Here is a 12,326-nt window from a genome sequence, read left to right on the forward strand (position 1 = left end):
AACCAGGAGAAGTGGGAAACTAATTGGCTCATTAGCATTATCAAGAAAATGTACAATACAAATTACAATATGAAGATTTCTAGTTTGACTAGAAGGAGTGGGATTTAAAAAACAACTTAAAAGGTACAATAAAGTAGAAATAATTATTAATGTAGTCTAAGAACAAAAGAAGACCTAAAATATATCCCTGCGGAACACCAATGTTAATCTACTCGCCGTTTTGAGCCAATTCGCTTATTTCATAGTCGCAGAGTTTACCCAATAAAATGGAATATTCTACATATTCAGATGCTTTAAATAAACCTATTTTAATAAAAAATTGAACCTTACCACGTTATATTTTATTTATTGAATAATAAATATACCAAACCCTGTGTAATTAATTAACAGAAAAACATGAAAAAACATCTCACTAAGTAAGTATATAAATAAAAATACTCATTGTATTTAGGAAGCCATTTAAAAATATTAACCCATTTTAAATTACAAAAATAAACCCTTTTCCTCTTATATTTTTCCAAAAATATACCTACCACCTTGTAAACAACTTTTAAAACAACACAAAAAACAAATTAAACAACAAAAAAACAACTCACCCGCTAAGATGTTTAGCGATGAATGTATACTCATTACAAATATCAAAATAAAATTTCTGTTTAGGAAGCCATTTCAAAATTACAGAACCCCATTTTTAATAACAAAAATAAACCTTTTCCCCTTAAATTTCCCCAAAAATATACCCACCACCTTATAAACAACTTTAAACACAACACAAAAAACAGATAAAACAACAGAAAAACAACTCACCCGCTAAGATGTTTAGCGATGAACGTGTGCTCATTATAAATGTGCAGTTTGACGCCTTTCCGCCGCCATCTTGATCTCTGCGCGACGGTCAAAGGCACAAGGTAATGTTTCTTGATACCAGCCTCTATTGTCTCCAGTACTAAGGTGGAAGCTTCGTGGATAAACGTCCTCGCTGATGCGGTACTAAATCCGGAGACTTCACTGAGAGAGGACCTTTTTTTGTCAATTTTCCGTTCCGAGATTACGTGGACAATTTGGAATATGATTGAAGCGATGTTTTGTTGATTTAGAATCGAAAATGTACAAAAAATTATTTGGAAACGTCAATTTTGAAAATTTTCAGATAATAAATAGTAGAGATTGAACAAGTACACGAAGAAATGAATTTATGTACAAAATAGTGCAAATGTAAAGCCAATTAGATCATGCAAAGTCGTTACAGGAAGGATTAGTTTGAAATACCGATGTTGCCATATTGCAGTGCGTTTGCCCCCGCGTGTGTTGACAGATGGAAAGAGAGAGAAAATACATATTTAGTTTTAGTGTTACCATTATAAATATATCAAATAAATACATAAATAATTAAAATAGCATTAGTTAACGATACTACTATTAAAATAATATTAAAGCATTTTTGCACGCCTCATAAGCGAAGCGTTGAGGTGGGTACTACTGTCACTTCGCGCAAAACATCTGATTTTTCAAACTTAAAATGTCTTTATGTATCATACATTGCACTTGTAAGATAATACATACACACACATATTAAGAAAAAACACTATTTTTAACGTTCATGATATTTTTGATGTCATTTTTGTTATTTAAACTAGTTAAAAAACAGTTTAAAAAAGTTCTGTCTTGGACGTCCGTGTGTCTGTATGTGCGGATCCTTTTTCTTGTTAACCTTTTGACCGCCAGAGCAAAAACGCATCGCCGTGCCCTCCACGCCAAGCCACAAATTCAATGAGATAACCTTGAAAATAGTAGGGATTCCAAGATGTTATCGATAAACATAATAATTCACGTCTGAATATTAGAATAAACAGCTTATAACACAAAAATAATATTTATTTAACCTCATCTCCTACTGTAAAAACTTAAGACCACATTTATAGCAACTATCAACAAAAAAAATCAACCTTTTGAGATACAAAAATACATATAAAATTGCAGCAAGTTACAGCACTATTCTCTATCAGTTACGCCCCATTGGCATGTATACATGCCAATGGCGCGGGCAACCATCCTTTTTTTTATAATCTCTCGCTTCTGATTAGGGATGTGTAGCTGTATATTATTATAACTTATCGAGTTTATTTATTAAGTTTATATGAACTATAGGTATTATTGTGGAGTGTTTATTTGTAAATATCAAAACAACTACCTTTAAATAAAGGGAATTGCATTAAAACTACATATTTATTTTCCAATCATTTAGTTTAATATGTACTTGAGTTATTACAAATACTAATTATATGTAGGTACCTATTTAGCCTTTAGGTCAATTACCATATTTTGATATGACATAGCGACAATTTGTATCATAAGAATATTCTAATAAAGGCACTGATTAGACTTATTAGGTAATAAATTTTGAAAACTGCTCGCTCACTCGCCCGCTACTCGATAAAATATTTTTACAACTTTCCGCACTTAACAACACGGCACGCGCTTACGACGTCACCAGTCCGACATCTATTCATGACAATGGCGCAGAAGGGATTGCATATCGATACTGTGCTAGGGATGCGCATGATTGGCGAAAAGGAAAATATTCAAATCAACAATATCCACAATATAGACAATATGGTATTATACCAAAGAATGTAGTATTTACCTTTTTTCTCAGTGACTAAGCTTATATATTTTTTTTGTAGTTATTACAAAAATTAAGCGAATTAGAGTAATTTCGCTGAAGTTTTAATGAAGTTACTTGAATATTACACTACATCACTAGTAGGCACGTATACATGTCATTGGCGCGAGAGAACATGCTTTTTTAGCCATTAATTAAGTTATTTTTTGTTATCAAATATTTGAATAACTACTTGGCAATTTTGTTTACTGTGTACAATTATGTAATAACTGGGGATTCAGTTCATAAACTGTATAAATAAAACACGTAAAAGTAAAGGTTTAATATGTTTATTTTGTATTTATCTATGATCTGTTTCTTGGCATGTATAGGTGTCGTTGGCGCACAGGGCACGATTGCGCATGACATCTATAGATGTCATTGGCGTTCAAAAGGTTAACACGATAGCGACCGAAATACTTTACTAATCGAGTCTTTTTTTTTCTCTTACGCTTGAGTATGCTCAGGAATAGAACCCTTTCATTTTTCAGGGTCTGATTCGATGTGGTTTAATTGTTTTTAAATAAACAAAAATAATAATTAATAAATATTTATTAAAAAAAAATTATGAGGCGTGCACTTTTGGATTTTCCAAATTATTTTATATTATACTAGCTTTGCCTTGCGGTTTCACTCGTATACAAAACGACAGACAGACAGACTTTCGCATTTATTAGTATGTATGTTTGTTTATCATTAACTAAGCCAAAAATGGCAAGACGGCATTATTAAAAGCATTTGTTTCTAACTACTAAATTTAGTTCAATCAATTTTATGTTAAAATTTATTTTGTTTTTATAATGTAGCCTTACCATGCAAAAAAATCTGTGATTATTATTTTTCTTATCGAATCTTTTCATAAGCTCTCAACTAATTTACATTTTAGCATAATTGTAAGAATTTCTTTTTCTTAAAAATTTACATTTTCAATTAAAATCAACATTATTTTGTAGAAGTTACGAGTTACAAGGCAAAACAACAATTTCCCACAAAGTAAAAAGTTACTAAAATCTTATTAAAATCACTTTAAAACCTTAATTATTATAAATATAATAATTAAGACTCAAATCTCACCTTCTCGATGTCCTAGATTCATCCCCGGACTGTGCAGGCGACGCGCCGGCGGAATAAACATTTCTATTCGCTAGTGATAACGTTTTATCTGAAATATAGATATTTTGTATCTATACTTGAGTAATATAATGTGCTAAATATAATGGACTTCGTTAAAATTGTAGAACTTAAAAGTAAATTGACAAGTCACGGGTTCGCCATTTTGTTTTACAAGTAATTATTTTCTCAAAATCAATAACAATAAAATTTTAGGAATAAACTCGTATAAATTTATAAGAAATACATTACTTTTACGGGAAAGAAACGTCTATATAAATAACATAATGTATAACTAGATCCGGCTCGAAGGACCAATGTTTTGATCATTCAAGCCGGATCGTAGTATATATCCTATTTTCATTAGCATTTTTTTCTACACTTATTGCAATGTTTTTATACATATTCGCCGAGTAATATCCCCTTTTAATGGCAGAACGTTTCACGTTATATTATAATTATTTTATATACAAACTGCAATGGGTGTATAACATATAATTTATATGTATTTCTTTCGTCCTATTTACGTGATTCTATGTGCTGTTAGATAAACGTTATTTTTCCTTTTTTCTTGAAACTTACCATGGCTATTTCTCTCAGCGCTGATGCTGCGTAAGCGCTGATTCTCGATCTCAGAGTCAGTCAGATCGAGCGATTGGCCTCTCGTACGGGATCTACCTAGCCTGTGAATTAATGAATGAATAAATGAACATTAATTGAATAACAGTCACCACATATGGGGTTGCTTGAAGCAATAAAGCCGCCTTTTGTCAAATGTCCTCCTATTAAGTAAAATTTGTATTTTCTGTTTGTGTGCAATAAAGTTTATAAATAAATAAAATAGTGTAAGGTCATTGTTTTAGTTTGTCCGTCCCTATGTATGCTTAAATCTTTATAACTACGCAACGGATTTTGAAGCAGTTATTTGTTAATACATTGATTTAAGAGGAAGGTTTTATTTAGTATACAATTTATTAGGTTTTCTACAAATTGCGGGAAGCCCCGCAAGGAAAACTAGTAATATTATGTAGAAAAAATATGTTTATTTGTTTGTTACTGTTTAACTCAAAAACTACTTGACCGATTTTAACAATATTTGAATATAAGGAAGCTTAGTTTTAGCAAATGATGGCCGAAGTTTAAGGATAATGAAATTAACTAGATTTATAAATATTGATTTTATACAAATTCATATTGTAGTTTCTTATCAAAAAGTTAATAAATAATTTTCCGACCTTCTCTTTATGGTTCCAAAGAAATCTCGTTTCCTTTTTTGTCTGGGCGCAGGCTCTGGTGGTGGTTCTTGATTATTTACATAGTCTCCTTGCTAGAAATACAAATAAATACCTATTAAAAAGTAAAATGTAACCATAATCGTTACAACATTTGAAAACGTTACTTATCCCAATAAAGTTTGTAGTATGCCTGTATTTAATTTCATAAAAATCGTAGGTTGAAAATAAAAGTTTCTTGTTAAATCTATTCCTATTGTCTTAATCGGTCTAGCTTTTAAACTGTGAATTCATACCAAATATGCCTGTTAAAATCGAGGTGTGTTGATATAAGAAAAAAATTAATTAAATCTTGTAAATTAGCATAAAATAAATACAAAAAGTTGTAATATTTATACATAAAATTATTTGTGCAAAAATTGAAAAAATGTGCCGATCAATAAAAATTATTTAAATACCTACCAAAAACATAAATACATCATGCCAATACAACAATCATGTACAAAAAAAATGCAATAATTAGTGGTTAATAAAAAAAACACAAATTACCGCCTCCGTGCCGTTCGATTTCGCGCCATTTTCCTTTATCCTTACACTTTTGGCGGGAGATTGGCTCGGACTGGCCGTTGATGACGTCACATCTTTTTTTTCTTCCACCGTTTCCGATTTTTTATCTGTGTCACTTGTGTTTTCGTCTTTTTCACTTATTTTATCATTAATATCATTTGATTTTTCTTCTGGACTATCTTTTATGCTTGCTTCGCGTTCAACTTCAATAAACTTGCCAGAGTCCGTCATTTCAACCTTTGGATGGGATTTTGTTAGTGGCAACACACACGCGGTTTTGAACATATTTTGTGATTATGATAAAATTAACTGTACAAATGTACTGTAATAATCTTATGAAATTTGTAACGTTCAATTGAATTTTTACTGTTACTTTTTTATAAGTAAAAAGTATTCTTATTTCTAAATTTTCATAATAAAATATATTGTTTTCTTTATTACCAAAAAGTAAAAAGTTTTACAAATCACAAAATATTTCAAAACTTTATTAAATCTAACATGCTTGAACAACAGTATTTACATTCAGATAAATATTTTTTTAGGATTGTGACAACCCTATTGTAATTTAGGTACCAAAATGCAATTTAAAATAGTTAATTCAAAATGCAAAGAAATCAGAAAATAACTCACCTTTATTGATTTCGTCGGCTCCTACACACAGACATGCAAAAAAATAATTATTATTTCACACACACAAGGGTAAAACAAAAAAAATCACAAGTGTACATTTTCGTAACTGTCTTTCAAGTTTCAAGTGGTAGCTTACAAGGAAATGAAACTTTTCGTAATTGAGATTTATAAAAATAACACATCAAAAGTAAAATAAAACCAAAAGTGACAATTGACAACCCTAACTCACGAGATCACAAAAAATTAGTAAAGGAATTTCACTAAAAAAAATTGACAACCCTATATAAAAATAAAGGACATACCCTTTGTACTGAATGTATGATCAGTGTGGATTTGTTCGCGTTGCTCGGACTCCGTTCTAATTCTCTTAGGGCTGTCTCTGTTAGTGCTGAATTTTCGTGACCTAAAAAAAAACATAAATAAATTAGTTTAAAAATATTTGTAACATACAGATGTACAGACAGCATAAAATAAATCAATATTAAAATGAAAATATAGCAATATTGAACAATTTTTTGAAAAATGAAAATGAAAAATTTATTTGCCAGAATTGTCGTTACAAAGGTTTTACAATATATGAGAATTACGTCCAGAAAATTCGCCAACGAACTGACATACAAATATTTATGTGTATTTAACTTTATAATTATAGTACTTAATTTTTTTAGTAAATTACTATATTTTATTTATACTGTCCATTAAAAAAAGCAAAAATCCGTGAAAAAGACCGTAATTAAAAAGATAAATAATAAAAATTAAAAACATTTCGCATAAAATTATCTACATTAATTGTTCGTTGGCTAATCTATCAAAAATATGCTCATAGGTAAAATTTGAATTTTTTATACGAAATTTAAATTTAAAACTTACCATTCTGTTTAAATATAGTTTTAGTCATTGTTGTCATTTGTCCTTGCGGTGATAGTGTTCGTAAACTCTCCTTGATTTTCATTGGTTTAGATCCTAAGTCTGGTATATCAGCGCCCTCTATGAAAAGGAACTGAAAGGAGAAATGTTTTTTAGTAGATTAACAAAAAAAGAGCGTGTGTGCACACGTGTCAGAAGCGAAACTTCTTTGGCAAGATTCAAAGATACTAAAATCGTCGTGGTAAATGATAAAAATATGTATTGACGATTCGGAAGTGCTACTAAAAGAAGTCTAATTGAATAAATAAATGATTGATACTCCATGACGTGACGGTATTGCCGTGACGCGACCTTGAAATTTTACTCTTAACGCGCCTAAAGAAGTTTCACTTCAAAAAATATCTATACTTATGTTTATATATATACATATATATATGTTTGTTTTAACGCTAATCTCAGGAACTACTGGTCCGATTTGAAAAATTCTTTCGGTGTTAGATAGCCCATTTATCGAGGAAGGCTATAGGCTATATATCATCACGCTTAGACCAACAGGAGCTGAGCCAAGCGGGTGAAACCGCGAAGGGCAGCTAGTAAATAAATAATTGACTGACCGGTTGGCTTGGTTAGTGGTTCTGCCCTCCAAGCCAGAGGTCGTGGGTTGGATTCCCACCCAGTGCAAATATTTGTGTGATGAACATAGATGTTTTCTCTGTGTCTGGGTGTTATTTATGAGTATTTATTTAAAATGATATATGTATATTTATCAGCCATCTGGTTTCCATAACACAAGCGAAAGCTTAGTATGGGATCAGATCGTGCCGTGTGTGAAATTGTCCAGGAAACATTTATTTACCAGGTTTCCGCCCGCGTCTTCGCCCGCGCAGTCAAAGAAAAACCCGCATAGTTCCCGTTCCCGTGGTATTTCCGGGATTGCGTCATTTTCCCGGGATAAAAAGTAGCCTATGTCCTTTCTCGGGTATCAAAATATCTCCATAAGAAATTTCATCAAAATTGGTTCAGTAGTTTAGGCGTAATTGAGTAACAGGCAGATAGACAGAGTTACTTTCGCATTTATAATATTAAGTATTAGAGATATATGTTTGTTTGTTTGAACGCGCTAATCTCAGGAACTACTGGTCTGATTTGAAAAATTATTTCGGTGTTAGATAGCCCATTTATCGAGGAAGGCTATAGGCTATATATCATCACGCTAAGATCAACAGGAGCTGAGCCAAGCGGGTAAAAAAATTGTTTGTTTGTAAAGTATGTAGGTTTACGATCGAAATGTTTACGTGATAACATAATGCAGTGGCAGCGCTCGAGATGAGACGGGAGATGATATACCTGCGATCGCGCTCGTGAGGTTTTGGTGTGACACAAGTTTCTGAACATGTCACCCGACTAAAACAATTTTAAAAACGTTATCACGTCAAAAAAATGTTGTGTGGTTTTATGAAACCACGGTAAAAGTGAAACTTAGGCACAAAATTATCGTATTTGTACGATAATGACTCCGAACACTGCTTTATACCTACTCGGCAGCCGATCGTCACGCGACATGCGCTACACAGACCAAAAAGTTTGAGACGATGTAATAAAAGTTTCACTTAAAAAAAAATAAATACCTCAACAGTAAGACAGCCGCTAACATCGTGTTCCTCCATCGGTCGAGTCTGTAGCGCTATCTGCTGGCGTTGTGACGGTGCAGCCAGTAACTCGTCTATACCTACTAGACCTAGACCTAGGAACCTGGAATATAAATATATTTAGTTTTTTTTACCAATTTTGACAAAAAAAATATGAAAAAAATTTTTTTGCATTTTTTAAGAATTTTTTTTTCGAAATGCAAATACATGTAAAATTATAAATTTGTGTGTTGATTAAATGTACAATATAACATTGTCTGTGATTTTATAAAAGGATAGATTATTTCAAAAATTTAATGTATCTATACTGAAATTTTTAATGCATGTACTGCAAAATGTATGTACTGAATTATTAATTCAAATTTTTTCAGTATTTTTTTGATCAACAAAATTAATCATAACCGTAAAAACTATATAACCATACTTTTATAGTTTGTATAGAGATATTTTTAAGTGAATTCCGATTTCATAGAAAATAATGTAATAATATACTTTAGTTTTGGTCTGGTTTAGCTTCAGTGTCTATACCTACCACTATTCTCACTTTTTTTCATGGTTTATGGTTTCTAGTCAATAACAATTACATATAGTTTGATAAATAAAAAATATAAATAAACATACCTATTTTGTGTAGTCGCCCCTCCAGGGGAGGGGGGGCCGGTTCTATCATACACTTCGAAGAGTAATTCCGCAGTTTGAGGCGATAGATCGCTGTGAAATAAAACATTATCATGTAAAATGTTTATTTAGGTTATTAAATTATATATTTATTGTTTTATTACTACTTCTTGGGAAATAAAACAACAATTTCATTTTTGTGATAGCGGAATATCTTATATATAAAATTCTCGTGTCACAATGTTAGTCTGCATACTCCTCCGAAACGGGTGGACCGATTCTCATGAAATTTTCTGTGCATATCGGGTAAGTCTGAGAATCGGCCAACATCTATTTTTCATATGTACCACGGGCGAAGCCGGGGCGGACCGCTAGTAATATATAAAAATTTATGTCAGATAATATTTATTTAAAGTAGCGATGAAAAGATTGTGTAAAACCTACAACTATTTGTGAGGTATCAACAATTTTTTACAAGTTTTTTTTTTTGTAAATGAAACACGTTCTTTGTACTTTTGAAATAAGGTTCAATTTTCAATATCCAGTCTAGATAATACTCAACTTTTTCGCATATTAAACACTTATGTTCCTAAGCAATGCTTTTTTCAAATATTAATACCTATTTCTCTGGAAATAAGGTTCAATTTCCTAGATAATTAAATACTTACAATAGAAAATGTTCTTCCCATTGTGGGCTTGTTGTATCCTTTTTGAATGCTGTCTGATTCCTCTGCGGCGGTTCATCCATTTCTACTACACAGTATGGTGCTATACACCCGGTTTTGCCTGCAATTTTATATGTACATATATAATAATATGTATTTAGTAAAGTAGGTGGTGGTTTTTAACAAATTATTATTCGATGTTTTTCATTACAATACGAATTTACTTTATTTGTGATTTAGTGAGAATTAACGTAAGTACATATTAAATAAATGTATATCTAGCTGCTCCGCGCGGTTTCACCCCCGTGGCTCCACCCCTGTTGGTCGTAGCGTGATGATATATAGCCTATAACCTTCCTCGATAAATGGGCTATCTAACACCGAAAGAATTTGTCAAATCGGACCAGTAGTTCCCGAGATTAGCGCGTTCAAACAAACAAACAAACTCTTCAGCTTTATTAATATTAGTATAGATTATTTCATATTGTTATTTGAAATAATCGATACTAATATTATAAAGCTGAAGAGTTTGTTTGTTTGTTTGAACTTATGAAAAATGTGAAATTATGAAAACATGTCAAGTTAAAGATAATTTTACGCATATACATATATCATTTACTTTGGTTTTAATTTTAAAAAATATAATATTACATTACATATAAACACAATTGTTACATGTATATATTCCTTTTTCTTACCTCCAATATCCTTAGCACCCACGACTTTGACCAAAAGTCGTTTATCACCCAAGAGCTGAATACAACCCGCCGTCGAATTTGGTGTTGATGTGTACATATGTCTGTCTTGTTGTAACTGAAATATGTTTTATTTATTTATTTATGCAATATAAATTTGATTTTAAAATATTGTTTTTCATTTATTCAATAGCTATATAGTATATACAGGGTGACTGGTAATTCGACGTGATCCTTCAAAGGGGTTATACTAGAGGTCATTTGCAACAAAATATCAATTGAATGTTAACAGTTTCGTAGTTTTTTCATAATTAATTGTTTATGGTAAAAAGGCAGAAAATTTTCATATCAAAATCCGTCATAGCTCAATAACCATCAATTTTTGACCCCTGGTTAACTGGACTTAATTTGTTGCAAATGACCTCTAGTATAACCCCTTTGAAGGATCCCGTCGAATTACCAGTCACCCTGTATGTGGGTCTTAAAATATAATCTTGTCACAGTCTTTGAAAATACTTTTGACGTTTTGATACATGTATTGAATAGTAAATAAATAAATATTTCAGGACAATTTTCACATACGGCACGATCAGCCCCCCTAGTCAAGTGGCTTTCTGTTAGCGTAGCGTTCAATAGAATAGACTACGAATGTATGAGATTGACGTAGGCTGTAGATAAACGTATCTACAGGTTACGTCAATCTCATACATTCGTAGTCTATTCTATTGAACGCTACGCTAACAGAAAGCCACTTGACTAGGGGGGCTGATCCCATACTAAGCTTTCGCTTGTGTTATGGAAACCAGATGGATGATATACATACATATATAATTTTAAATAAATACTTATATAGATAACTAGCGGTCCGCCCCGGCTTCGCCCGTGGTACATGTTTACGTTTTCTCTACATAAGAACCATCCTCGTACTTCAAGGAATATAATAAAAAAAGAATTATCGAAATCGGTTCAGCCGTTCTCGAGTTATGTGCTTACCAACACATTTTGCGATTCATTTTTATATATAAGATTAACACCCAGACACAGAGCAAACATCTATGTTCATCACACAAATATTTGCCCCGGATGGGAATCGAACCCACGACCTCTGGCTTGGAAGGCAGGGCCACTACCAACCAAGCCAACCAGTCAGTCAAATAGTAATAATAAAACTTATATAATAATTCAAATCACAACTTAAAATCGACTTTTATTTGATTATCCTATATATCTGCACCTTTTTAGTTATCCTAATATCATTGCCAATAGAATATTATTTGTGCACACTCCCGTCACATAAATTCACAGACTAAATATCCAACTACCCGCATTATTCACAAAAAATAACTTACCATAGAGTCATAATGTAGGGGCAGTCTCGGGGTAGATTCGGCCATATACCGTCTCAGTCTGGGGCAAGTGGGGTATGGGGCCAAATTAAACTTCAAATTGGTGTTGCGAAGAGCGCTTACTATGATGTCACTGAAAATTTATAGAAATTATTTTAGTAACAATTTTTTGAAGTGAAACTTCTTTATCAGGGTTGGAAAAAAATTTAGTGTAACATTTTTTCGTTACGCGTGACATTTTTCCGTTACGCGCCATCTTTTTCTTTTCCCTGCCACGCGTGATTC

At 31.9% G+C, this 12,326-nt stretch overlaps 1 protein-coding gene across 5 annotated transcripts in view; it reads right to left on the reverse strand.

Annotated features, from left to right (window-relative positions):
- Positions 1-12,326, reverse strand: part of LOC149896925 (uncharacterized) — an 83,934-nt gene that overhangs the window by 5,962 nt on the left and 65,646 nt on the right. For 3 of the 5 annotated variants that reach the window (XM_090117109.1, XM_090117110.1, XM_090117111.1), the window contains exons 6-18: positions 12,045-12,174; positions 10,699-10,813; positions 10,004-10,121; positions 9,339-9,428; positions 8,697-8,820; positions 7,072-7,201; positions 6,504-6,604; positions 6,202-6,222; positions 5,554-5,808; positions 5,008-5,099; positions 4,355-4,455; positions 3,737-3,824; positions 808-1,020 (exon numbers count right to left, since the gene is read on the reverse strand). In XM_090117109.1, coding sequence (XP_089973235.1) covers positions 808-1,020; positions 3,737-3,824; positions 4,355-4,455; positions 5,008-5,099; positions 5,554-5,808; positions 6,202-6,222; positions 6,504-6,604; positions 7,072-7,201; positions 8,697-8,820; positions 9,339-9,428; positions 10,004-10,121; positions 10,699-10,813; positions 12,045-12,174 — 1,578 coding nt within the window. The remainder of the gene's footprint in view (positions 1-807; positions 1,021-3,736; positions 3,825-4,354; positions 4,456-5,007; positions 5,100-5,553; positions 5,809-6,201; positions 6,223-6,503; positions 6,605-7,071; positions 7,202-8,696; positions 8,821-9,338; positions 9,429-10,003; positions 10,122-10,698; positions 10,814-12,044; positions 12,175-12,326) is intronic. The other 2 variants (XM_090117112.1, XM_090117113.1) reach the window with 2 other exon arrangements.

This window comes from Colias eurytheme, chromosome 27, assembly GCF_061535395.1.
Source record: "Colias eurytheme isolate Ceu_HAF_F1 chromosome 27, ilColEury1 Martin Lab GWU primary, whole genome shotgun sequence".
Lineage (NCBI taxonomy): Eukaryota > Metazoa > Arthropoda > Insecta > Lepidoptera > Pieridae > Colias > Colias eurytheme.